We start from the raw sequence: 26,994 nt of genomic DNA, 5'->3' as shown, positions 1-26,994 counted from the left end.
AGTGGTCAAGATTTGTTTGCATGTGCATACCCTAGCTGCAAGGGAGGCTGGCAGTCTCATCACAGCGGAGGGGAACCTCTGTCAGGGAGGAACCAAGAAGTAGGGGAAACGAATGGCCCTTAGGAAGAGAGCTCACGGTGACTGCCACACATCCTTTAGGTCTGATGTTAGTCTTCTTGTTGACTGACAAGCTCATGTTTTCTGTGTATGTGTGTTAACCCCCGAAGGAGAGAATCTCATTGACCTAATTCAGAATTTTTGGACTAAGTCCTCCAAGTATATGAAGAAATATCAAATGCAAAAGAAATAGAAATTAAAGACATTCTCACTTACACTCAGCTATGGACTAGCTGCCTTTGGGTCAGGTGTCCACCCAAAGGCCAGTAATTAGCTGTGGTGAGAGGGGAGAGGATCATATGGTAGGAATCGCAGTCTTCTGTTCATCAGTAGCTGCAACGGGGATCTTCAGGCTCGGATGATGGCGACTGTAGTGCACAGAAACAGGGGCTGCTGACGGGGCCATGGTGGATGTCGGGGAGTGGTTGGTGGTTACAGCAAGCAGCAGACTCGTCCTGGGCCCCTGCCCTTTCGTCTTAAGTGGTGAGGGAGCTCTGGTCCTAGTGCACTGTGGTCAGAAAGACTGTCTATGGGCAGCTGTGTTTCTTTACAGTGGGGCTGGTTCCTCCTCTGCTGGGTGCTGGCAGGGGTGGGCACAGTGGCCTTTAGCAGCAAGGATCCTTGGCCTGGAAAAGGTTATAAATAGGCCAGACTTGTGGTAAAGATACAAGTGGAACAGAACTGCCCAGGATTCAGGGGTACTGGATTGTGAGCATATTTCCAGAGCTTTGGGGCCTAAAATAGGATCCTCCCTTTCTGGGCAGGAAGAGTAGGCTTTAGGTCTGGAAGTGTGTGTGGGGCGGCTCTCTATGCTGGAGACCCTCTGGGGCTTCAGTGATAAAAGGAATGAAGGGCCTGGATTCCCTTGTTCTAGGAGCAGTGCATGCTCAGTCGTGTCTGACTTTTTGTGACCACATGGATTCCTCTGTCCATGGAATTCTCCAGGCAAGAATACTGAGGATCTTGCTGACCCAGGGACTGAAACTGTGTCTCTTGCATCTCCTGCATTGGCAGGTGAATTCCTGACCACTGAGCCACCTGGGAAAGGAACAGTACTGTTACCCAGCCAGATCTGTTTGTCTGACACACAGCAAGTCAAACACTGAGGTACCATAGTTTACAGCCAAGAAAGAGTTTATTCTCAAGGTAGCTGAGAAGACAGGAGACTCTGTCTCAGATCTGCCTCACTGAAGGTGAGGGAGCTGGAGTGTTTATGGGATGAGCAGGGTGGTCTTAGGGGAGAGGTGACTGTGAGGAAATCCATGTTCTGTGCAGGTGCGTCTGGGCTCATGTTTATGGAGACCCTTAGCATCATCTGAGGGTGGAGTTCTCCAATCCTCTGACGTCAAAAGGCCATTCATTCAGACATCTGCACAGACTCAGCTTTAGGCTGGTGCCAGCCAGCCCCTGCCCAACTCATGCTGGTCAGGTAATGATTCCAAGTAATTGGAAAATAGCTGGGCTGCGTGAAGCTGGAAAGATATGCTATTAAAGGGAGGAAAATAAAAGGAAAGAAATAAACCAAGTCAACTTAATCAAGGAGGGCAGTTTAGAAGCAAAAGAGTTTTAACAAGCTTATCTGTTGTTCTATAAGACAAATTCAGGAATTTCTATTATTAGCTTCTGTAAACTCTGTGGGGCACAGTTTCAGTATCTGTGTCTGAACTCTGGGCTTATCCTCAAAGTAGGTGGCATACCACGGAGCTTTGGACAGGGCTTTTGTACAGGAAAGGTTCCTGAAGTCCAAGACAAGCAGGCTTCATGGAGCCTGGCCTGCAGAGTAGTATCAATGAGGCCAGCCTTTGACAGTATAAGATTGAACCCCTCTTTCATGGCTGGCAGACCAGGCCAAGCTCAGGGTCAGGACTTTCAGGAGATGAAGCTGAGGCCCATGCCAGAAGGCTACAGCATCTCTGCTGTGACGGGAATGGAGGCAGGTTCCAAAAAGGGGCCGCCTCTTTCCCCTCCGTGCAGGTAAGCTTGTGGTGTCCTAGGGGTGAAGCTCTCAGGGAGAGTGGAGCCCGTAAGGAGCTGGAAACAGCCAACTAGTGAGAAGCCAACCAGTAAGACCCTGATGCTATGAAAGATTGAAGGCAGGAGGAAAAGGGGGCGACAGAGGATGAAATGGTTGGATGGTGTCACCAACCTAATGTCCATGAGTTTAAGCAAACTCTGGGAGTTGGTGATGGACAGGGAAGCCTGTGTGCTGCAGTCCATGGAGTTGCAAAGAGTCAGACATGACTGAGCGACTGAACTGAACTGTGTGAGAAAGGGAGGGGTGATTAGACCCAGTGAGCCTGGTTCCTGGGAGGTGCCCAAGCAATACCAGAGCCAGCAGAGTCTCCAGATGGAGCATCTCTGGGGGCTTCTCTAATAGCCAGGTACACACATTCTTCATCCACAAGGCATCAGACTGTCCCACTGTTTAATCACTTCAGATGTGGGTCCATGGGATTTTTTGGTGAAGACCTGAGGTTTCAGGGACTAAAGTCTGAGCAAAGACAAACCCAGAAGCAGCAGAGGGGAGGGTGGGTAGGGGGAGAGCTTGGCAGAGACCCTCCAGAGGGACTGTATTCTGTGCTACTTTCTGGAAGTGGGGTTCATGGAACAGGCCTGGCCTCCCAGGGGAACCCAGGCTCTCCTTGGCCAGGCTGCAGGTGTCCTGCTCAGCGTGTTCAGGCAGGTGGAAGGGAATGGACCAGGTGAGGCAGTGTGGGAGGGAGGGATGAGCCAAAAGGCCAGCTCTATGCCACCCTCATGTGGATGTGAGTGGATTTCGTTTCCCTCCTCTGGGACTCAGTTTCCCTACCGGAAATGACAGCTGGTTTGACAATACCTCTGTAGGATCTGGCCACGCATTCCAGTTCTGCAGTTTAAGGGCTTTAGAGCAGCCCCCTGGTAGCCATCCATCCCTGCCTTCCTCAGTCTGGACTTTTGTTAAAAATATATTTATTTATTTAACTGTGCTGGGTCTTAGTTTCGGCATGCAGGATCTAGTTCCCTGACCAGGGATTGAACCCTGGGCCCCCTGCATTGGGAGTGTGGATTCTTAGTCCCTGAACCACCAGAGAAGTCCCTCAGTCTGGACCTTTAAGTCTGCAAAGTAGAGACAGGTTAGGGAACCTCTCTTGGTATAGCTGCTCCATGTCAGGGCTCAGCTGAAGCCATCATCTCTGGAGCGGTGAAATGGGATGCCCTGACCGGGGAGCCTCCTCTGAGCCTGCTCAGCTGGTCCGGGGAAGTGAATCCCATCTTGGGTCTCACCTCTGTCCGTCTATATATCAGATATTCATGTGCCCTCAGTTACCATCTTAACCAGATTCTCCAGAAATAAGGAAATAAACCAGACCCAGGAGGGCACATGGCCACCCCCCACTGCCCCCATCCGCTCAGCCAACCTTGTCACAGATGGCGGCTCCTCAAACAAAGCCCCTGCGTTCCTGCCAGAGTCAGCCTGCAGTCTTTCATTCTGGCCAGAGGAGCAAATCTGTTCACCATATTGAAAAGCCAGAGTTATAGGGGGGAAAAAAAAGGATGGTAAGAAGCTGTTTTATTAATTATAAGCCGTCAGCTTGCCCTGCAATTCTCTGTATCTCTGTCCTCCACCTAGGGCCTGGAGTGAGAGATGGATGGATGGGGTATTTGTCTGGCAAACACGTTCATTTTGAAAAGTTACAGGCAGGAATTATATAGGAAAATGTTAGCTTTCTGGATGTTAGAAAAGGGGAAATTTGGTGATTGTTTTTCATTAAAAAAAAAAAAAATGAAGGCTTTGTGAGTCAGTTTCCAGTGTGTGTCCCTCTATAGGTGTGAACTTGAAAGCTCAGATTTGTAGGTACTTTCTCTCCTGTCCTCTCTCCTGATGGCTGGTGTGCGGGTTGGAGGAGGGCCTTTGTCTCTGTGCAGTACTGGAAAAAGCCACTAGGTGGGAGTCAGGGACAAATGCTGGAAAGCCTAAAGCTCAGGAACCCACTTTGTGAGAAAAATAACTGCCTGCTTCCCCTCACCCCCAGCCAGCCACGTTGAAAGAGGACATAAGCTCCTCTCATTAATGAAGTTGCTGGACAGTGTACCGGAGTCAGCTGGCAAAAAGAATTATTTTCCTTGGAAGCCAGTGGACAAAGGATAGGCCTGGGATGCCCTCCACTGCTTGTGCCCCCGCCCTTCTCCTTGGGGGAGGAGACCAGAGGGATGACTGCTGGTCCTGGGAGCAGAGATCTGACCTTCCATTATCGAAGCTAAGAAGCTCTCTCCAGACACCTTTAATCCCACTAGCACACTATTACTTAGGATGGCTCTCCATTTCCTGACCTGTGTTTTTCAGGCCCTGTCCTAGAGAGGTTTCCTATACTTTGGGGATTTTGAAAGTATTTTTTTTTTTCCTGGCATAACACCCCAAACTGGGGCCTTCAGCCATTGCAAACTTAGCAGTTTTAATTTTCCTGAATTTGGGAGTTGGTTTTTTTTTTTTTTTTTTTTTTTTTTTTTTGCCCTCTTCCAAGTAATTGCACCTTACTAAAATTCTGGAGATCTGGATTCTTTCAGACCTGACTCGAGACTAGTTCAGCCCCTAAGAACCAATGTTTATAAATGAGCAAGAATGTGCAAACACTGGTGGGAGAGCAAATAAATCCTTCCCCACTCAATTTCCTGCTCCGGGCCCAGGGGACATGGTGGGCGATGTTGCCGGGTTAGCATGACCTGAGGTCTGAGCATGTAGACACCCGCCCACCCTCTGCCTGCAAAGAGGGCATGCCAGAGTCACAGCACTGGGCGTCCTGCCCTTTCAGGCAGGTAGGAAGGCTCAGGAGGAGTCGTACTTCAGGCAAACTGCTCAGTAGCCTGTGCTCCAAGGAACTTCTGAAAATAGTTTCCTTTTACTCCTCAAATATGGTCATTAAGACTGGCAGGATGGGGAGACTGTTAGCGATGCCCGGTCTCGGGCCCGATTCCCAACCTGCTGGGCCTGAATCTGCATTTTTACAAGAGTGCCCTCTGTCCCTGGAGATTCATTATATATAGAGAGACATCATCCTCACCCGGGGGTCAGCAATCTAGGGTCTGTATTTGGCCTGCTGCCTATCTGTTATTCCCTGAAAGCCAAGCATGATTTTTTGTGATTTCCAGTGATTCATGGGAAATCACAAGAAGACTAATTTGTGATGTGAAAATGATGTAAAATTTAAATCTTACTGTTCACACACACACAAAAAGTGTCACTGGAACACAGCCACCCTCACTGGCTTCCACGTTAGCTGTGGCTGCTTTTGTGCTGTAAATGAGAGAGTCGACTGTAACAAACCATATGGCCCGCAAAGCCTGAAACGTTTGCCATCTGGCCCTCTACAGGCAGAGTGTGCCACCCCTTCTGTTACCCGTTTTGAAGACAGGTCTTCATGCCTGGACACTGTGGGTACCTGGGCTATGGGGCCAGGATGCTGTTGCACAAGCAGGACCTTGCAGCCCAAAGGACCATGGTCCTCAGGCCGTCCCTTCCTCTCCCCAGAGGTAGGCTCACGGCGCAGCATGCCTGCTGAAGGACATAAGCCTGTGTTTGATGTATCAGGGTGTCCTGGCACCTATCATCATGGCCCAGAGGCCAAGGCTCAGCCCTGAGCTGGAGCTCAGGATGCAGGCCAGAGGTCAGCTGACTAGCTCATGACCCTTCTCTGTCCATAGTTGTGCCTGATTCCTGGCCACCAGCAGGAGGAGCAAATCTCAGAACTCCATCCACAGTCATTCCCGCATACATGGGATTCCAGCCAGATAAGCAGCTCTCCTGAGGTCTCCCCACTGGACCCTGGGATGAATTCACTGACGGCTCCGGCCTCGTAGGTGTGTTTTCACTCCCGCAAATGATCAGGTGCCTGCTCTTTGCCCTCAGCTGGCTGCCTCATGTTCCAGACAGTAATGAATTGAGTCTCACTGACCTTGACTTGCTTTTGGGAAGGCTCTGAGGGCTATAGGGTTACCGTAATGAATCTTATTGGTGTATCCTGTGTGGCTCCTGAAGACTTCTCTCTTTAGTGATGGATCCAGGGAGTCCCTGAGGCTCTGCCTTGCAGGGCAGTATAGTAGAAGTGGGACCACCCCCACCATGCTTAATAAGGGCAGCCTAATCCTTTCCAAGTAACTACTTAGATGGGCTAAAACCCAGGCTTTCAGTCTTTTGGGAGTCATGGATCATTTTGATGATCTGATGAAAACTATTTCAGAGAAATAGTGATTTATACATACTCATAGTGCTTTGTATACATTTTATGGATGTAGTCAGGAGCCTGTCTGATCCCCCAAAGCCCCTCTGTGACTCACTGTGAGGAGCCCCTGGCTGGGTGGGCTTCTGAGTGAGGGGCACAGCTATGGGTTTGATCCTACGCCTTTAGAGTGCTATTTGTGGATTGAGTTAATTACAATATAAAATTTAGGGTTTCAAAGGAAAACAAAAAAGAAGTGAGGTAAGAATTACTACTTGAGGTACCATAAAAATATGTCAAGAATTTAGCTGCAGTTTATCTGGATTTCCTTCCTCCTCCTCTCTTCCCTACTCTCCTCTCTCTTCCCCTCCTGCCTCCTGTCTGTCTCCTCTCCTCCCGTTCCCTCCTCCCCTCCTGTGCTCCCCTTCTCCCTGTCCCCTCCCATTCCTCTCTTCCCCTCCCTCCCCCTCCCTTCCTCCTCCCCTCCTGCTTCTCTTTCCCCTCTCTCCGCTTTTCCTGCCCCCACAACCTCCAATTCATCACACATGAGCTGAGTAATAGATGAAGCTGACCCTATCTCTCTTCTCTGAGTCAAGCATCTTTACCTCTGGGGAACTCATTCCCTCCAAGTAGTTTCAGGCTTATCTTGCCAGTTTCACCATTTGAGCCTCATTCTTTCATTCAAAGATCATTGAAGTTGTTACTGTGTGCTAAGAACTGTGCTAGGTGTAGAAACTAGAGATGTGAATCAGAGCTCAGACACACGTCCTCCTGTCTGAAGAGGGAACAGGTGTGACTGAGTACCACAGGGCAGGCAGTGATGTGGGGAGGGGCATGGGTAGCAGGGAGCCAGCCCACGTGCAGTGGAAGGCAGCTACATTGCTGTCCAGTCCTCTCTTTTCTCCTCTCACACTGGAACCTTCCAAAGGATACCAGTCTTTCTCCAAGGGTGTACAGGCCTTTCCCCATACAGACGCTCAAATTGACTTTGCTTCTTCCTCCCCAGCACCCCAGAGATACCTTTATTACGTGGCACGTGGAAATTCTTCATTTGCCCAGAGCAGGAAGTTGGTTTCAGTTGCTTTGGATGCTGGGCAAATGTGTATTGACCAAAATGAAGACTTTTCCAGGTTTTTAGACAGGAAAAAAAAAAAGAAAGGTCTAGCTACCCCTGCAACCTTAGGGATCTTGACTAGCACATCCTGCCCTAGTCCAGGTCAGGGGACCTCGGCAAGTAGGGCTCGCACTGCAGTCTGGAACTGGGCCAGAGGCCAGAAGAAGGCTTGAGAGCTCAGGGCATGGGCAGCTGAGCCTGCTTTTTCTTTCTGGCCTCTGATCTGGGTGTGTCTCCAGGAATCTACTCCTCCCCCTCGTGCCAGCTGCTGGCCAGAGCCCTCCTCCTGCCGCCTCTGTGTCCTCTGTGGACGGGACCAGCCTGCGGGGGACTGTGCGTGTTTTCTGCTTTGTCCTCAGGCCCTGCTTCTGGGTTGTGGACAGCGAAGATACCATGATAAGCGGTATGCCTTCTCTTCAGGCTGGGAGCTCCAGGAAACTCCCTGCTGACTCCCAAGGTGCGCCGGGAAGGCCCACGCAGTCACAAGATGTGTGTCTGCAAGTCATTTATGGCAGCGGAGCTCAGAGCCCTTGCATGTAACCACAGTTCCCCTTGCACCCACATCAAAGACCGCTTTCATAACCAGTCAGAGCCAACAGCCACAGGTTGCGGGCTGGGCAAGGGAGAAAACCTGTTTTTAAGAGAGCTCTCAAAGTAGGTGGGAATGTGAAGAGGAGGGGGCCAGCATGTGGGGAGTGCTGGGGAGACCACCCTGGAAAGCCAGCATGGGACCCAGTAGGAAGGCAGGCCCAGCTCCCCATTTCTTCAGGCTGCTGCCTTCCCAGGGCTCCTACCTGGAGCGCTCCCTAGACCTCACGGACACACGTCTGGGGTGGGGACCGCCGGCGAGGCGGGCCTGGGACTCGCTCTTTCCCACCTGTCCCTGTGCAGAATGCGGCCTCAGGGAGCCCCGGAGCGACGGCTGGGAGCAGAGCTCTCCAAGGCGGCAACACTGGATGGTGCCGCCAGCGCCCAGGATGGCAAGCCCCCAGCCGGGCCAAGAAGCCGAACTGGAGCTGGTTCTGAATCTGTTCTTTTTTGGAAACAATCAGCTTCCCTCAGGGCACAGCCCGACGCCGGCCTGGAAGAGAAGGGGTAGGCGTGGGCTGCTGGGTGGGGGTCAGGCTGTGTGTGGGAACCAGCAGTCCTCCAAGAGCTGCACTTATTTTTAGTCCTCTCCCCAGTCCCAGATAAACCAAGAGCAGCTGGGAGCCTGTGGGTAAATGCAGAATGGAGCAGAGACAGGAAACCGGGGTCTCTCCCTAATGAGTTCCAGCCACTCCAGAAGGGGGAAGCCAGACGAGGAATTTTCTTCAGGACTGTTTCCCTCTGGCAGCCTCTGGTATTATCACCAAAAAGAATGTTCGTGTGTGTGTGTGTGTTTACAACTCTTGTCCAAGTCTGTCTGTCTCCCCCACCTTTTGCTAGGTTCCCTCACTCTGCCGGCTCTGCGTCCCAGAGCTGGTGCCTGTGTGCGTCTGTGGGGGCGGATACGGGAGCAGCACGGTCTGGTCTGAGCTGCTGTGTCTCTGAAACCTCTCAGGGCAAGACTGAAGGACGCAGGCCAGGGACGTGGGGAAATCTGAACACGGCTTGACGTTCCTGAGGGGGAGGGGGCAGAGGCAAGAAAGAGGAGAGACTTTGGTATCTGGCCAGAAAGAGGGCTTTTTCAACCAAGGAATCTAACTGCTGACATGGGTGCCCAGCATGGATGGGGACATTGATGTTTACAAGCATTTCGCGTGGCTGAAGCGGGTAAGTGACTGACTGCTTTGTGTGGGTCTCCGTCGAGATGAGTGAGGAGAGAGACACTGTGTGTGTGTGTGTGTGTGAGTGTGAGTGTGTGTGTATTGAGGGGGGAGGTGTTTGTCCAGCGAAGCCCTGTTGCCGCCAAGTTCTCCATGAGAATCTAATTATAGACACTTGCGGAGAAAATAGTCAGCTGTCTTTGTTTCTCCTCTGACATTCTAGTGAATGAGCCTCTGTGCAGAAAAGCAACAATGAAGTGAGGAAAGTTCCTTATTTTTGACTCTGGCACTTGAACAATTGGAGGGTCCAAACACTGTGACCAGAAAAAAGCATCCACCGCTTTTTGGTGTGAGGACTCGGAGAGGAAGCCGCTGCCTTTCAACCGCACAGGGTTCACAAGTTATCGGGCTTCTCCCCTGCTCCCCTGCTCGGAAGTTATCCGGCATGGAGATTAGTCAGCTGTCAGCTGAAAGAGCTGCCGCGTTTCCGGGGGAGGCCCTGGGAGTTCTGCATGTTTTCCAGAGGCCAAGGGTTTGGGTTTCAAGTTGCTCCTGTCGACTCTTTATGAGTGTGTGGAGTGAGCGACAGTGGGCGAATGTTGGGGGCTGGAGTCGCATCCACGTTCACAGAAACCATGCTCTTGCTTTTTTTGTCACCATCTCTGGACTGGCAGTGGCAGCCCACTCCAGTGTCCTTGCCTGGAGACCACATGGACAGAGGAGCCTGATGTGGGCTACAGTCCATAGGGCTGCAAAAGTGTCGGGCACAACTTAGCGACTGAACAACAACTGAACTGGCAAAGATGGGTATCCATTAATTTTCACATGGAGGCAGGATGTTTCCAGAAGCAGAAAGGGCAAAAGCAGCTAGATAAGAGATCTGATATTGTAGAAGAACAGGAGGGACACGAAGTGCCCAGCTTGGAAGGTCCCCGACCCCCACGCCGCAACACTAGGCCTGCTGGCTTCTGTGGGCATCCTCTGCACCTCTCACTCAGCAAATACTTACCCAGTTCTGGGTCCTGGGTGTCCAGTTGTAAGCAACAAAGTAAAACCAGTCTCTGCCCTTGTGGACCTTCCATACATTACTTGGGAGAGGGCAGTTAAACAGTCCGGAGGAAATAAGCTTGAAATTTGCAAGTTGATAGATACTGCCAAGAAGAGGAACTGTTAAATGGCCATCCCAAAGGACTGTTACTGATTGAGAAAGAGTGGTCAGGACCCTCTTTGTGGAAGTAACACTTCACTGAAAAGTGAAGGAGAAGTAGGAGTGAGTCCAGTGAAAACTGTGGTAAAGAACACATATGTGAACTCAGTGATGGAGGAGACGTGGGCGGGGTCCCGGAGCACACAGGACAGGGAGGGCGGCGGGCAGGTTGTGCGGGTCAGGGTTTGCATAATGGGAGACGTGCTGCTTGGAAGTGGCATGAGATACATTGAGGGATATAATTTGTATTTTAAGAAAATTACTCTAGCTGTGATGTGGTGTATGGTAAGCTGTGCTGCAAAAAGCAAGGCAAATGAACCAAATTAGCTCAAGGGTTTGTCGGGATCAACTAGTACGAACCCCTCATTTAAAAAAGTCCAAGAGGCTAAGAACCTCATGGCCATTAGTGGTGCAACCTGATCTTCGACCCTGTTCTCTGTCTCCCAGTCCAGTTCTCTACCCTCATTTCTTCAACCAAATATGTAGAAAATTATGGGTTTAGAACCCAGCAGGAATCCTGTTTGTGCTCAGCCTCTGTCCAGCTTTGGAATGGGGTCATTGCAGCCACCAAAGAGTGTGCTAAGGTGACCTGACATTTTAGCAAAGATTCGCATCATTGTCTTAAGAATTGTAAAAACCTTACTAAAGAGGTTTTGAAGGCGGTAAGAGGTGCCCTTCCCATCACTTCGTCTTTATTTTCCTGTATCCAACTGAAGTTCTTTAATCAAGAAGTCTTGGGACCAGGAGCTGTGATGTGCTTGGGATCACTCAGTGTCCCAGCTGCTGGGATAGATGTTGTACCTTGTGCAGAAGTTCTGTCTGCAGAGAAATAAATCCTGCATGTGAGGCAATGTAAGAAGGCTCTTCTGTCCTGAGGCCCAGGTTGGCAGCTCTGGCTCCCGTGTAAGGAAGGGAAGCGCTAGGTGAGGAGACTTCAGACCCCCCCGTAGGTGACTCATAGCAAAACATATTTTTCTGCTAGTTTTAAGGAGCATTAAAAAAAGTATAAAGTATTAGATATGTCATAGGCAGTATAATTGGTATCTTTCCTATTTTCTACCTTAAACACTACTGTCAGATTCTTCTTTTTAAAATCCCCTTAAAAAAAAAAAATTCCCTTTCATCCTGTGACCCTGATCATAAGCCCAGGACTTGCCCTTAGTCTGAATGAGAAAGCTCAGTTTTCTGCCTGGTGGGCTTTAAAACACTTTTTAAACCTGGCCTCAACTTACCTTTCAGTTTCGCCTTTTATATCTACTCTCCTGAGCTCCCAGGCATACTTCCTGCCTTCTGTGTCCTTTGCTGACCTCATCCCTGTACTGCACCTACTGGACTCCAGCCCGAGTCTCTAGTACTTTCCATTTGCCTGGCTCACCCACTGCTTCTCACGTGCTTTCTTAAGCCTCTAGTGGCTTAGAGAGCAGGTTTCTCTTAGCCCAGTTTTTTTTTTTTCTTCCCCTATTTGGCTGCGCTGGGTCTTCACTGCTTTTTTGTTGTTGTTGCGTGGGCTTTCTCTAGTTGCAGTGAGTAGGGGCTACTCCTCGTGTGGTTCTCGGGCTTCTCATTGTGGTGGCTTCTCTCGTGGAGCACAGGCTCTAGGCGTGCAGGCATCAGTAGCTGTGGCACGCAGCTTAGTTGCTTCGCAGCACGTGGAATCTTACCAGACCAGGGATTGAACCTGCATCCCCTGCATTGGCCGGTGGATTCCTATTCCCTGCGCCATCAGGGAAGTCCGTAGCCCAGGTTTTTGAAGGTGGAAACACGCTCTTTCATGTTCCCATGCAGAGGGGGTGGTTGTGGCAGAATAGGTACCGGGATGAGGTGTGGCCTGGCAGGAGCGCAGGAACACAGGAACACTTGCTCTTGCACTGGTCCTAGAGGGTGATGCCTCGGAGCAAGACAGTCTGAATTTGGAAGCTGTAAGGGAGATGTTTCTGGCCAAGAATGCACTGAGATAGAGGAAAGCATTTGTGAGAAAAGAGACATTGTCTTGTGGCCTTTAGGGGACGGGATACAACATATTGTTTTAGTTAAGAACATGCAGTTTGAAGTAAAGCCTAGGTTGGGCTCTTGGCTTTGCTGTGTGATTTTAGGCAGATTACCTCAAATCTTGGATTTCCCCATCTATAAAATAAGGAAGATAAAAGTGCCTGCCACATACAGGTTTTATGAGGGTCAAGTAAGATAACGCATGTCAAATGCTTAGCAGAGTACCATGCATGAGGGAACATTCAATAAAAGTTAACTGCTACTGGCCATAACCAGGAAGGGAGATCTTGAGCAGATGGGATGTTCTCTTCTCTCCTTGGAGTGCATCTTAGGCCATCATTCCTTCCACTTAGGGCCCCTTTCCACATTTTAGGTCAAAGTCTCAAACCAAAGCCCTATGGGATACAGCTGGGACCTGGCCCACCGTGAGTAGCCAGAGGCCCCAGTGGCTACTGCTCTGGCCAGCTTGGCTATGGCTACTGAGAGAAGGCTGACCAGGGCTGGTCCTCCAGCTCCTTCCCTAACAGGCAGAGCCCTGGGATAAGGTAATCTGCCATGAGCATCCACAGGGCCTCCGCTTTTCAGCTGTCTGGTTCCTGCCTGGCCAGACTCACAAACAGTTCACACCTGCCCTGCTTTGAGATCCGAGTGGCTCTAACCCACATAGTCCTGAAAGAGCCTCTTAAAATAGCTAGAAGCAGGGTCTGTGGGGTTCACCCACAGCCCCCTGAGCAGGAGCTTTTTCCCAGGAACAGAAACCCCAGCAACTTGTCAGCATCTTCATACTGCTGCTGGCTTCTAGAACTCTGTTGAAACTGAATTCCAAACTAAAGTCATAACCCTGTCCACCATCCCTCCCCTACCCGCCCCCCGCCAACACCAAAAAAAAAGTCAAAAATGGAATCACCATGACTCCTCCATGCAATTGGCTTGGGTTCTGTAGTAGAATGTGGAATGAGGTCAGACTGTTAATGTAAGACTTTATTCTGTGTCATCTGGTGCTCAAATGGTTGATCTAGTAGCCTGGCCACTTGGGCCAGAAGAGCTGGGAAGATATCCTGGCCCCAGACATTGACTTGTCTTGCTCTCAAGTCAGACTGCAGTGAAGTTGAGGTTGAAATAGGCAGCGGCTTCTGTGACAGCTGCTCCTATTGGCTAAGACCACAGATCTCTGCGTCCAACTCCTTGGGTTCATATCTCAGCTCTGTGTGACCTTGGACAGTTGATTAATCTCCCAGATATTCAGCTCTCCTGTTTGTAAAATATAGATAAGTAATTCAATGTCTGTAAAGTGCTTAGAAAGTGCTTCATAGGTGTTACGATGATGATCACCTTGGCCACAACTGACAGCCTCTGGTTATTGCAGAGTCATGTGCCCAGGCTTGATTCTGGACAGAAGTATTTTCAGACCAGAAGGAGGGTGACTGTCAGTATGGCTACCCAAAGGTTTTTCTGTGCTGTGTTTAGTCCCTCAGTCATTTCCAACTCTGTGTGACCCCATGGACTATAGCCCTCCAGGTTCCTCTGTCCATGGGGATTCTCCAGGCAAGACTACTGGAGTGGGTTGCCATGCCCTCCTCCAGGGAAAGGCATGTCCCCTGTTCTATCTGTCTCCAGTTTCCCAAGGGTACATCCCATTTTTAGCCAATGCCCCCAGTGTACCTACCCATTATATTCCCCAATATAATTTAGGAGCTCAAATTCTGCCATCTCTGACCACCAGCACCTGTGACTCCCGTGTACCAGCTGTTTGAAGAGGGCCTCATGCCTCTTTCCCAGTAGAGTTTAACAAAGTGGCATCATACCAGGGTCATTTGCTGAGCAGCTTGCAGGCTCTCCAGAGCAGCCACTGGTAGTTCTGTGAGCTGGCAACAGCACATGGTGGGTGGGCGGGGCAGGGGGCGTGATCACTTGACTCCTCCCTGCATTCTCTGTCCACCTCATCCCAGTGTCAGCTCTTTCATACTTTTCCATCGGTCCCCAATCTTGACCCCCTCTCACTTGATGTCACCACCTACTAAGAAATTTGCCACGTATAGATGAGTATCTTATCTTCCCTTCACCACAAAATGTAACAGTGTTTCACAACCATTATTTTTTAGCTTCCTTTGATTTCATGGGTCAAGAATCCCTTCTGTCTGCCAAGGCTATCCTGGTATCCTGTCCTCCTGATCCAAAGCTATTCTACATCCTCTTGTCCTCTGATTGTGCTATTTATTTACTCGGCCCTGCCTACTTGTCCCTTGTCCTTGGCAGAAAATTCCTCTGTAATTCTTAAAGAAAAACAAAACTCTCTCTGCCTACATTCTCTCTCTATGCTGCCTTATAGAACTTAACGTTCCTTTCACCATCGGGAATCTTGAAATTGAAAGCAGGCTAAAAACTCACCATCTGCACTCCTTCCTGGTTACTTACCCCCAGACCCACTTCACACTGGCTTTGTCCCTAAGAAAGCTTTCAAAGTTCTTCTGTAATGTTATCACCTCTAGTTCCCAAGTAACGCTTCTCATTCATTTCCCCTAGAATTCATTCCCATTTGGGCATCTTGTAGGGCTAATAAAATTCTTGTGACCAAAGGACCAGCCCCTTACTTTGGCTTTTACCTACTCCCGTATTTTCCACCTATGGATCTTTCATGCCTGTTTGATGCTTGGATTGTCTGAACCTTCTGTCTGAAGAGCCAAGAAGCATCAGGAAGTTTGCTTCTAATGATTCCAAGTGAATCATTAAAACAGTCACAGTGCCCCTGCTATCCCCAACCCTGATACCTGATGCTGCCCGTCTCTGACAGGGGCTTTTAATAATCATGAATTAGGTTTGGAGTTGGCAAGATGAGGAAAGAGCACTACTCAAAGAGGCTCCTGTTTTTACTCTGCTCCTGGCTTTAATATAATCCCTTTGCAAGATACCAACACACTTATAAATACCACTTGTACAGTCAAGTGTTGTAGGTTCCCTACGCATGCAGCCACGTGATCAAGAGAATTGAGCAGAGACTAAGCTCATGCAAGGCTATTATTTTGGAACAAGATCTTGGTTAATCAAATGCATTCCTCTCTCTTCCTCATTCTACTTTCCAGGATGATCAATTACAAGCCTTCATGTACATCACACCAGCTCCTTGGTTGGAAAGCTTACAGACAGTCTTCAAGACATCCTTTGTTTTCTGTGTTCTTGGAGACCCAGAGTAGCTGAAGGGTGGCGGTTGTCATGGTTTCACGGATAGCCTAGCTGTATCAGGAAAGACTCTTTCCAAAGGTGCTGTTTTCTCTTCTTCTGGGGGAATTCCTTCATTGTTTTCAAGACAGTCTTTCAAGTGAGGACTCCACTATAAATCCACTCCACTCTCTTGAAGGTATTATTGATTCGTCCATCCCCTGTGCCACTCCTACTGGCTTATGACATCTAACTCTACAACTACAGAGCTTTTTCAAGGCAGGGACTGCCTAGCACAGAGCGCGGCACCTCATAGGTGTTCAGGAATATTTGAGTCACTGAATAGATAAATGAATGAAACATGATTGCATAAACATTGGTTGCTATTTGTGAACTTTGCTTTGCTCTTCCCTAATGGTGAAATATTTGATAGTGATGACCCCACTGGCAACCCTCAGTCACCTCTTACAAAATTGCAACCAAGGGCATAAGGAGGTCAAAGTCAGGATAAGATCTCTCTTGTTGGAGTCCTGGTAGCTAAGGATTTGATTGTGCTCTGTTCACACTGCATTTCAAAGAAGCTCTGTGCCAAAGATAGTGGATTGGCTTAGTTGTTCCTTATCTAGAAAAAGTGGCTTTATAATAACTGCCAGAAGGCCCTTAAACTCCTTAACCAAAATATTGAGGAGAGGCTTTCCTTTTTACAAGCACCCGCCTGCACTCATTCCATTTGGCTTCCTTGCCTGTTACACCGGAACCATGTAATAGGAACTGTAGCTTTTATGATCTACTTTTTATTTTTAAATTTTTTGGTTTCCCCCTTTTTAATGTGTGATTTTGTTCATTGTTAATTTATTTTTGGCTGCACTGGGCCTTCGTTGCTGCAGGCATGGGCTTTCTCTGGTTGAGGTGAGCGAGAGCTACTCTCCAGTTGTGTGCGGGCTTCTCACTGCGGTGGCTTCTCTCGTTGCAGAGCACAGGCTCTAGGGTGCCCAGGTTCAGTAGGTGTGGCACGTGGGCTCTGTAGCTGCAGCTCCCAGGCTCCAGAGCACACGTTCAGTAGTTGTGGCACGTGGGCTTAGTGGCCCCGTGGCACGTAGGATCTTCCCAGACCAAGGATTGAACCAATGTCCCATGCGTTGTAAGGCAGATTATTATCCACTGGACAAGGGAAGCCCTCTCACCCTTATTTTTTAAGGTCTACATTTTCCAAGTTTCTAAAAAGCTTGATATGTGAGTGGTGGTCCTAAGCTTGAAGTATAGCCTTAGTGACTTTGACGTCTCCCTGGGCCTGGCAGCCACGGCTCCCTGGAGATGGGTTTTCTGGATTTGATATGATCCCCTTGACTGGGCAGCCTGGAAACATGACTGGAGCCGTCTCACTGGGGAGCTGACTGCTTTAGTCTTTTCCCACAGTCCGTGCCCGCATACCAAATGACACCCCCATGCGGCCTCTCCTCCACCCCACTTGACTGTTCTGGAACCAGCTCTTTCCTCATATTCAGTGAGGTGCCATGCCGACAGGAGGACCCTTAGGACATGCCCCCAAAGGAATGCTGCAGAACTGCCCTCACTCAGCACCCCTGAGGATGTACCAGACCACAGGAAGAAGGCGCACCCTCCCGGCAGAGGCCAGCCAGACTCCTGGGGATTCCTCATGGGATCCCATGTGAGTGCCACATTCCTGCATCTGTGGCACTCACCCCCTCTAGAATTCTGCAGAGACCTAATATGGCCATCCCTTGGCCAGGCTACTCAGTACAATGGAGGGACTAGGCCAAGAGTGAGCAAGCACTGGGGAATCTGACTGGCCACTGGAGTCAGAGGGTGATGACTCTGAGGAGGCTGCCAGGGGCTTGGGTGGGGGTTCAGCTGGAAAACTCATGTTTAACTAATTGACCTGAGTTTCAGATTGGAACAGGAAAAAAATTTAAGTACTTATGATCAGCCGTTATTAACTATTGAAATTCTCTTTGTGGTGATCATAAGCATGTATGTAGCACCAAGGACTTACAGTACGGTAGTAGGATGCTCATAGAAAAGAAAGACTGTGGCCATGTAGATATGACTCCGAACGTGGGCACGTTTCAGGGACAATGGAAAGAACAGGTTCTCAGCTGTTGGTGCAGGTTCTCAGCTGTTGGCACCGCAGGCATGATTCCAGAGCTCTTAGCTAACAGTGGGTTCTATGTTGTTCCTTAGGCACTTTGTTTCTTTCCAGCCCCAAAGCATTTGGGTTATTGTTCCCCTGGGTTGTTTGTTCAGATCTTTAGATACTTCATAGGTGTCTATGGGAAATGTTGCCTTTTTTTTTCTCTTGCGCAAAAAGAATGAGTTAATTAAAGCCGACAGTGCAAGGGATGAGCTGTGTCTAACTATGTTTTGGTCTTTTAGCTTAAACAAAGCCATTTAAATGAGTTCCATGTTTCCACGATCATTCAAAAACTGTTTATATTACACAGAAGAAGCATTAGAGCATCTTGCTCTCAAGAGCACTGTGCACATTTATTCCCACACGTCTTTGTGTTTAATGACCTAATTGACCCTCTGGGTCCCTCTGTGAGGTATGACTTCCTCTATTTAAGCTTGAGATGAGGTGACCTACCCGAGCGGGTGCATGGTTAGTGTAGCCCGCCTCCTGATTATTCCCAGCTGTCACTCTGGGCAGGAGGTCCTGCCTTTTGGAGGAGGAGGCTATAGGAATTCTGTACAGGAATATGGAAGCCCCCCCTGCTTGGAAGTCCAGATGAGCAAAGGGCGGAGCATGGAAGCTGCTGCTTTCAGACCTGGCATTTGTACAGCTATATAGAGCATGTTATTCTTTCAACATAACTTCTTAAACATGTTGTTAGGTATTTTATGTTCTTTTATTTTTGGCTGTGCTGGGTCTTTGTGGTGGTGTGTGGGCTTTTCTAGTTGCAGCACATGGGTTCTGCAGTGTGCAGGCTTAGTAGTTGCTCCACCGCACGTGGGATCTTAGTTTCCCGACCAGGGATTGAACCCATGTCCCCTGCATTGGAAGGCTGATTCTTAACCACGGGACCACCAGGAAAGTCCCTGTTTTTGTAGCCTGTTGCCCTTCATTTATTCATTTCCCATCCACTCTATGTCTTTTAGCCCTACTTTAGATTCCTGTTCATTTTCGTTGTGCTTTAACCTATTTTTCTTTATTTCATCTCTCCTCCACACACATCTAGTTGATGCCCATGGGCCTAATGCATCTTGTATTATTCCCTTCTTAACCTTCTTGCTCTACTGGAGAAGTAAGAATGGAGGCAAACAGGTAGTGGACGTAAAGTCACCTGTTTCACACACGAAGGAGAATGGGTGCCTCTTTCATCCCCATGCATCCCACACAGACACACCCTGTGCCACAAAGCAGATCCCTGTTGGCCCTTGCTGATAGTCCTGGTTTTAACTATAGTTGGCTCCGAACTGACAGTTCTTTCTTAACAATTGCCAGTTCAACCAATTCAGGAAACAGTAGGCAGAATCCCTTTGTAATTCAGTACTATAGCCAAGTAGCGGGAATACTTTCTAGTAAGTGTGTTTCCACAGGAGTAAATTTCACTTACTGGACTGATCACCATTTGAGACAAAGGCTTTAGCCAGGACTTCGGTTGCATGGAACTGAAACTTGGTTTGAGCCACTAGAGGCCAACAGGGGACCAACAGGAAGGGCAGGGTTGTATCATTGTCTTTGGACAGCAAGAACCAGGGTGAGAATGCCACCAATCTCTTTCTTGGTTTTCATTTGTGTTTCCATGAATGCTGGCTTCATAGCTGACTCATGTCACAAACCAACTTCCTCCATGTGGAAAAAGACTTGGCCACTGACAACCTCAGAACCTTCTAGCACAACTACCATTATCTGTTCCTTAGTTTAAAAATTCAGAGGAAGGATTCAACCATCCAGGCTTCGCATCAGAGGCTGGGAAAGGTGAGGAAACCTCCAAGAAGATGGCAGCCCTCACTTGTGCCAAATAGTTACAGCGAAGGTAATGATCCCAGCCTGTTGTTTTCTCTCAGCAAGATAGCAAGAGGGAAACTGAGGAAAGAACTAATGATGAGGGTTTGGCTGGGGGGTGGGGGGGGCATCTTAAATATCCTCGACTTCCCTGGTGGCTTAGACAGTAAAGCGCCTGTCTACAACGTGGGAGACCTGGGTTCGATCCCTGGGTTGGGAAGTTCCCTGGAGAAGGAAATGGCAACCCACTCCAGTACTCTTGCCTAGAAAACCCCATGGACAGAGGAGCCTGGTGTCCATGGGGTCGCAAAGAGTCAGACACAACTGAGCGACTTCACTTTCTTTCTTTCACTTTCTTAAATATCCTCTGATAACTTAAATAACTCATCCCTAATAAAAATGCAATACCCCCAAGATATGGAAAACCTGTGTTATTTCTCAAGTCTGCTAATATCCAGCTCTTGGCATGAGGAGCTTAACTAATGGTAAACCCCTTATTCACTGACCCATGGAAGAGGTAGGGGGCAGGACTCAGATTAAGCTTTGTGTAGCCCCAAATACCCTTTCTGTAGAGACTCTGTTCATGCTGGAATCTTCATGTTCAGTCCTATACTTCCTGGGCCCATACACCTGGGCTCTCTCCACCCTCCCACTTCTCTCCTAATGACTGAAGCTAATGAGCTAGCATGCTCAACTCCATGACCCCCAACCATAGATCACCCTACATGCCTGCTTCCTCATCGTGAAGCTGCTCTCTTCCATTTAGAGATGGCTTAGAACATAACCCCACTATAGGCTGTTGACTGCTGGAGCTGTACATTAGGCCTGCCCAGTCCCAGCATCAATAGCATGTTGGGTCTTCTAGAAAGAGAGCCACAGCCTGTAGGAGTCGAGATGCTGTATTGTCTCTGTTCCTGAGGACTTACCAATATCACTCTCAAGGCCTGGGAAATACTTTTTTTTTTTTAATTGAAGTATAGTTCATTTTATACTGTGTTAGTTTCTGTTATACAGCAAAGTGATTGTTATATAGATACAGATATTCTTTTTCAGATTCTTTTATAGTTATTACAAGATTTTGAACATAGTTCCCTGTGCTATACAGTAGGGTCTTGCTGTTTATCGGTTTTATGTACACTAGTGTGTGTATGTTAATCCCCAGTTCCTAATTCACCCCTTCCCTCCCCCCTTCCTCTTTGGTAACCGTAAGTTTGTTTCTATGTCTGTGAGTCTGTTTGTTGTTTAGTTGCTCAGTCCTGTCCAACTCTTTTCAACCTCATGAACTGTAGCCACGCCAGGCTTCCCTGTCCTTCACTGTCTCCCAGAGCTTGCCTCAAACTCATGTTCATTGAGTCAATGATGCCATCCAACCATCTCATCCTCTGTCGCCCTCTTCTCCTCTTGCCCTCAATCTTTCCCAGCATCAGATTCTTTTCCAATGAGTTAGCTCTTCACATCAGGTGGCCAAAGTGAGTCTGTTTATGTTTTATAAATAAGTTCATTTGTATATTTTAGATCCATAAGTAAGTGATATTATGTGATATTTGTCTTTGACTTGCTTAACATGATCATCTCTATGTCCATCCATGTTGCTGCAAATGGCATAATTTCGATCTTTTTATGGCTGAGTAAGACTCCATCATAAGAATGTCACATCTTCTTATCTGTTCATCTATTGATGGGCACTTAGGTCATTTCTATGTCTTGGCTAGGTGTACATATATCTTTTTGAATTAAAGTTTTCTCCACATAAATGCCCAGGAGTGGGGTTTCTGGATCATGTGGTAACTCCATTTTTAATATTTTAAGGAACCTCCATACTGTTTTTCATAGTGGCTGCAGCAATTTACACTCCTATCAGCAGAATCGGCAGATTTCTTTTTCTCCACACCCTCTCCAGCATTTATTATTTGTAGACTTTTTGGGATGGTCATTCTGACCTGTGTAAGGTGGTACCTCGTTGTTTTTTTCTTTTTAGATTTTATTTATTAAGTCTATGCTGGGTCTTTGTTGCTATGCCCAGGTTTTCTCTAGTTATAGTGAGCAAGGGCTACTCTCTAGTTGCAGTGTGGACTTCTCATTGCAGCAGCTTCACTTGTGGAGGGCATGGGGGCTCCGTAGTTGTGGCACACGAGCTTAGTTGCCTCATGGTATGTGGGATCTTCCCAGACCAGGAATCGAATCCACGTCCCCTGCATTGGCAGGGAGATTCTTAACTACTGAACCACTAGGGAAGTCCTCATCATAGTTTTGATTTGCATTTGTCTGTTAGTGATGTTGAACATCTGTGGAAGACCTTGATGTGGTATTTCTGAATTGTGTTTTATATTTCCCTTGGAGAGATCTGGGTTTTACAGGATGGATTCCTTTATCCAAGACTTTGCCCAGCTTCTTGATAGCAAAGCTTTGATAGAAGCAAAGGTGGCTTGGCTTCAGTAGTGTTGACAATATACACACAAGAACACCCGTGCTGATTCATTTCTGTGATGTGAGAGGGTATAAACGTCACTGTGGCATCCCTCAGTAAGAGGTGCAAGAGGAATGGCAGCGGCAATCTGTGGTCACTACTTCACTTCCGCAGGATACACTGGCCCCTTGCCTTCACGATATCTCTTGGTCCCACAAGACATTATATCAGGTTACTAATATGAATTGTAGTTTTAAGAATAGCTCTAATCATGGAAAGTTTGGATGAGAAGATTCAGTTTTCCCCTCTGTCACATGTGTAGAAATAACCATCAAAAGAGAAGAGGAAATTTGATCAAGTATATGTATATTATACCTTGCTGCTGCTAAGTCACTTCAGTCGGGTACATCAGAATTTCATTGTATAGATCCAACCTAGGAGCTAACAATGCGTTGAACAATGACCTCTTTTTTTAAAAAAATTATATTCATCAATGGGATGAGCATCCTTAATAGGGTAGAACTGTACAGAACTCTTTTTAGATCACTTGCTGTCCCAGGTGGGAAGAACTAGAAACTGAACACTTTCTATTAGATTCCTTCAGAATTCAGTGTGACTTTCTCCTTCTCAGTGGAATGTTGACATGGTTTTCTCTCTCTGACTTCATGCATGGAGAGCTGGGCAACTGCTCCACCACTGATTTACCTAGTGGAGAATATGGACCAGACTTTTCAGAGACTCCCAAATCTTGGAATCACTCAGGGATCCAGTTGATGATCTCAGTATTGATCTAAACCTTCTACCGCAATGCCACTGTTATAATTAAGGAAGCAGGTGTACCCTCTGACAAAGCAAGCTCTTCTTAAGTGAGGCAAAACAGAGTTGTGTCCCAAATCTGTCTTTTTAATTTTTTTTCAATAATTTTCATAGCCATCTGGCTTTTTAATGCCCTGATGATACTGACATTTTATAATCCAAGAATGATGCCAACAAGTGACTGAACTTATTGCTCAGTTACTGGAAGACAGAATGCATTTATTCACTAAAGCTCAAATCCACACCTTTGGCTGATGAATGTTGGCATTCAACAAGGTGATTCTAAAGTAATCTTCTTGGTCGTGTTTTCTGATGCTTTCCAGGTTCTTCAAGTAGAAGTGGTGTTTTATCCTGGTCTGTGCCTGGTTAAGGCTTGTGTGCAGTTTTTCTGAGAGCTGTCAAGCTTATGTGGAAGAGAAAACACAGGACTTGGAACTTCACCCAGAGCAAAGGATGATAATACAGCAGACTTCTGTCTGGGACATTGTCTCACTGCTGCTTAATACCTTTTAAAACCTTGCTGGAGGAGAACAGTGACTTTCGCACACTGTAGGAGAGGAAGATGCCCTGTTCCTCTAGAACGGTGACTTGGGTTGAGGGAAGGACTTTTCTGCCATGAGCAGCAGTTACACGGGCAGACTGCCAGCAGAGGACATGCCCCTCAGGTCTGTGTGTGTGTGTCCTCAGTCGCTTCAGTCGAGTCCAGCTCTGAGACCCTATGGGCTGTAGCCTGCCAGGCTCCTCTGTTCATGGGATTCTCCAGGCAAGAAGAGTGGAGTGGGTTGCCATTTCCTCCTTCAGGAGATCTTCCTGACCCAGGGATTGAACCGGTGGTTCTTAGGTCTCCTGCGTTGGCAGGTAGGTTCTTTACCACTATGCCACCGGGGAAGCCACTCCAGTCTGCTAGGGGAGGACAAAAGCTCCTAGAACTACTCTTGTAGTTTCTCAAACAGTGCTTCTAGGTTTTGAAATGTATTTTAATTACTTGAGTGTATATATTTTTGTAAAAAGCTCAAATATTGTGGTTAAAGTAAAAACCAATCTTGACCAAACCTCCCAGTCTCAGCTATTCATAGCCCAGAAATTTCCCCAGAAGAGAGCACTGTTAAGGGTTGTTCTGTAACCTTCCAGACACTTGATTTATTTTCATGCATATATCAGTACTTATGGAACTGGATAGTATTTTTTTAAAATATTTATTTTATTTGGCTGCACCTGGTCTTAGTTGCAGCATGTGGGATCTAATTCCCTGCCCAGAGATTGAACCTGGGCCCCCTGCATTGGGAGCAGAGTTTCAGCCACTGGACCACCAGGGAAGTCCCTGGATAGTATTTTTTCTAGTATCACACTGTATGATTCTTTGAATCTTGCTACTTTCACTATCCAGTATGTTTTTTATTTGTAGGATGGTTTGTAAATACTTGCCTCATATGTTAAGATGCTGCAAGTTGTACATAATATGGGTGAACCATAGTTTTTTTTTTTAATCCACTTCTCTATTAAAGAATACTTAAGTTCATAGAGCATTTTAAAATATTATACTTTAAGTGAACTTTCATACAATCCCAACGTATGAAACAAAATTTATACTGATCTGCTCCTCAATTAAGCTATAACAGAGAGCTTACTAATTTAATATGTAGTAACTTAGACAAATAATCCATTTGTGCCTTGTCCGTATACTTTGCATGGCAGTTTCTTTCAGTGTAAAATTAGAATAAAAATAGCACCCAGCCTGGCGGGCTGCCGTCTACAGGGTCGCACAGAGTCAGACATGACTAAAGTGACTTAGCAGCAGCAGCAGCAGCGGGAAGAATTAAATGAATTCGTATATGTAAAGTGATCTCAACAGTGCCTGGCGCATGGTGATATCTTCCTTACTGCCTGCTTTGTGTCTAGAGCACAGTGCTTGGACCACATTGTATTAGTTTCCATGGAATTGCTTCAATCTCTGGCCCATGAATTGACTAACCTTTGACCTATTTGAGAGCGTCGTAGGAGAGCAGTGAGTTTTCTGCTTGACTCTGTTTACTGTGAGGCTATCTCCATGAACATTGTTTATCCCACCACACAGAGTCTCTCTGTGAAAAGAAGGGAAGTTTCTCCCTTCCTTAGGAAGAGTTGTGCTTCTCCTAGAGTCACCTGGAGTTTCTCATACTCATCTGTGCATCTTTTAAGTCAATTGTGCTTCCCTTTTCCCATTGGCTGCTAGAGTGGGTTCAGATCTTTTTTTTTTTTAAATCTACTTCTATGACTCTGTGGCATGCAGTTTGTGTATTAACTGAACTTACGATGTCAACTTCCTGACTTTTTTTTTTGTCAAGCAGCTGCTTCTCTGGGTGATTGTGGGGGTAGGTCTTTCACTGCATGAGCACACCACTCCATCTGACAGAGGCCCGGGTGGTGAGGTAGCTTACTGCAGTCTTGTGGAAGGAGCCTTCCCTTCACCTCCTGTGGGACAAGTGGCAGCTGTCAGTGCAGGGTGGCCCTGTGCACGTGCTGACTTGGGCACTGGGTTTGGACATGCACAACTTCACTTGGACGCCTGGGTCCTTTCCATTTTTTCTCCTGTGAAAATCGCCATCATGTGAGTTCTTGGACATAGAAGCAATTGACCTGCTGTTAAGAACTATTTTCCTCTCTTGTTAGGTTCTGAGAAAATGTTGGTTATAATTATCTTTGGATACCAGTCAGTGTTTGACCATGCGATGACTGGAATATTGATTAATGGAATAATAATAAACTGCTATCAACACAGAGAAGCCTTTGGTGCTTGTCAAGGCCCTTTGTTTATGATATGAAAGAGCATCCATAACAATGAACAAGGTGCAGGCTGGAGAGGGGCTGGAGGAAGAGGCAGTGGAAGGGCATGGGTGCCCTGTCTGTCTGGCCTGTGTCTGGCACAGCCGCCCTGGGAAGTGGCCCCTGGGCTTGCCCTCCCACTGCATCAACAAACAGCCGGTCCTTCTCTCACAAGTGACACTCCGAGGCTTGAATAAAGAATTCTTGGTCCCTGTTCCTTTTTTAGAGCCAGGCCTGGCTCTGCCACCTGCCCCCACCTAGGCAGTGCACTGGGGAAGGGGCAGGACAAGGTCAGGAAGGTGATGTCTTTTCTTAATGAAAGAGGATTGGAAAGTGCATTCTGAAGGTTGGAATGTGGTTCTGATTTGGGCCTTAAATTCATTGTGGAGGAAGGGTATGTGGGAGATGCCGGTCCAGTTCAGTTCCATTAGGAGCTGCCTCCCTCCTCCCTGCCTACAACCAGGGCAGACACACCCAGAAAGTGACTGCAGCTCCTGTCTCTAGCTCAAGACATTTTATAAGATTTGCCTCTCTTCTGCTGTATCAAACCTCCTTCACCTTTGATTTCCATGGTTTCTGGCTTTGTATTTCCTGTGTTTTCCTTCTGCTTGGCCCTAGAGATCCCTCTGGCTGTCATTTGGGTTCTTCTCAAGACGTTTCATCTTGGCTTTCTCTTCTCAGCTCTAGCACTGCAACTCCATGTGCCACCCTGGCTGGCACAGCCCTTATTGAGGGGTGGGATTGTCCATTTCTGGAAGGGAACATGTGGGAGGATGAAGAGCCTTGCAGTTGACATCCCTCATCCTTCATGCTCTCTGCAGTGTTCAGGATGGGTCTCCACGCTGTAAGTTGTGTCTTGGCTTTGGAGAACCCTGGCAGGAGAGTCAGGAGAGGAGGTCTGTTCCGGAGTTGTTCCCATATGGTTCCTCGGTGAATGGTATCAGCTCCCTGGTCTCCTCAAAGAGGCAGACCCTTATTGCTGTTGGTGCAGCTGGCAGGCTGTGCCTCCAACCAAACCAGACCCAACATGCCCAGTCATGTCAAGCACCGCCGGGTCTGGAGTTCCATGAGAGGCTCTCTAGCCAAAGGTGAGGTCATTCAGGGGGTGGTTTTGCCAACTTTTATGGCACACCTATTGCTGGCATCTGGTCTGGTCCTTGTTAAAATGGTTTCGACATCTTGTGGTTTCCTGTTGAGGTGGGTTGTTTTGTGTAGATAATCAGTGAAACTGTCCTCACCAGTTGCATACTTCATTTGAAAGTTGGTAAGATGTTTTGTCAGCCTTTAAGTGTGTGTTTTTTTCATTTTCGCTTTAGTCCCAGGTAAATCACCACAGTGCTGCTGCTAATGAAACGTACCAGGAACGCTTAGCACGCCTAGAAGGAGATAAGGAGTCCCTCATATTACAGGTGAGTCCTTTCTGGTGGGAATCACTTTGTTCTGTTACCTCCAACTTCCGCATTGCAGTAGCTGCTTT

General features: G+C 47.7%; 1 protein-coding gene across 7 annotated transcripts in view; it reads left to right on the top strand.

Annotated features, from left to right (window-relative positions):
* PPFIBP2 (PPFIA binding protein 2) overlaps positions 1 to 26,994 on the top strand; it is a 155,343-nt gene that overhangs the window by 61,612 nt on the left and 66,737 nt on the right. For 3 of the 7 annotated variants that reach the window (XM_052652524.1, XM_052652525.1, XM_052652529.1), the window contains exon 4: positions 26,834 to 26,926. In XM_052652524.1, the coding sequence (XP_052508484.1) occupies positions 26,834 to 26,926 (93 nt within the window). Of the gene's footprint in view, positions 1 to 7,856; positions 7,883 to 8,316; positions 8,521 to 8,609; positions 8,768 to 9,024; positions 9,181 to 26,833; positions 26,927 to 26,994 lie in introns of those variants that run through there. The other 4 variants (XM_052652526.1, XM_052652528.1, XM_052652530.1 and 1 more) reach the window with 3 other exon arrangements.

The sequence above is a fragment of the Budorcas taxicolor genome, chromosome 15 (genome assembly GCF_023091745.1).
Source record: "Budorcas taxicolor isolate Tak-1 chromosome 15, Takin1.1, whole genome shotgun sequence".
NCBI classification, from domain to species: Eukaryota; Metazoa; Chordata; class Mammalia; order Artiodactyla; family Bovidae; genus Budorcas; species Budorcas taxicolor.
The sequence above is the reverse complement of the archived record's forward strand: the minus strand, read 5'-3'. Positions and strand labels throughout refer to the sequence as shown.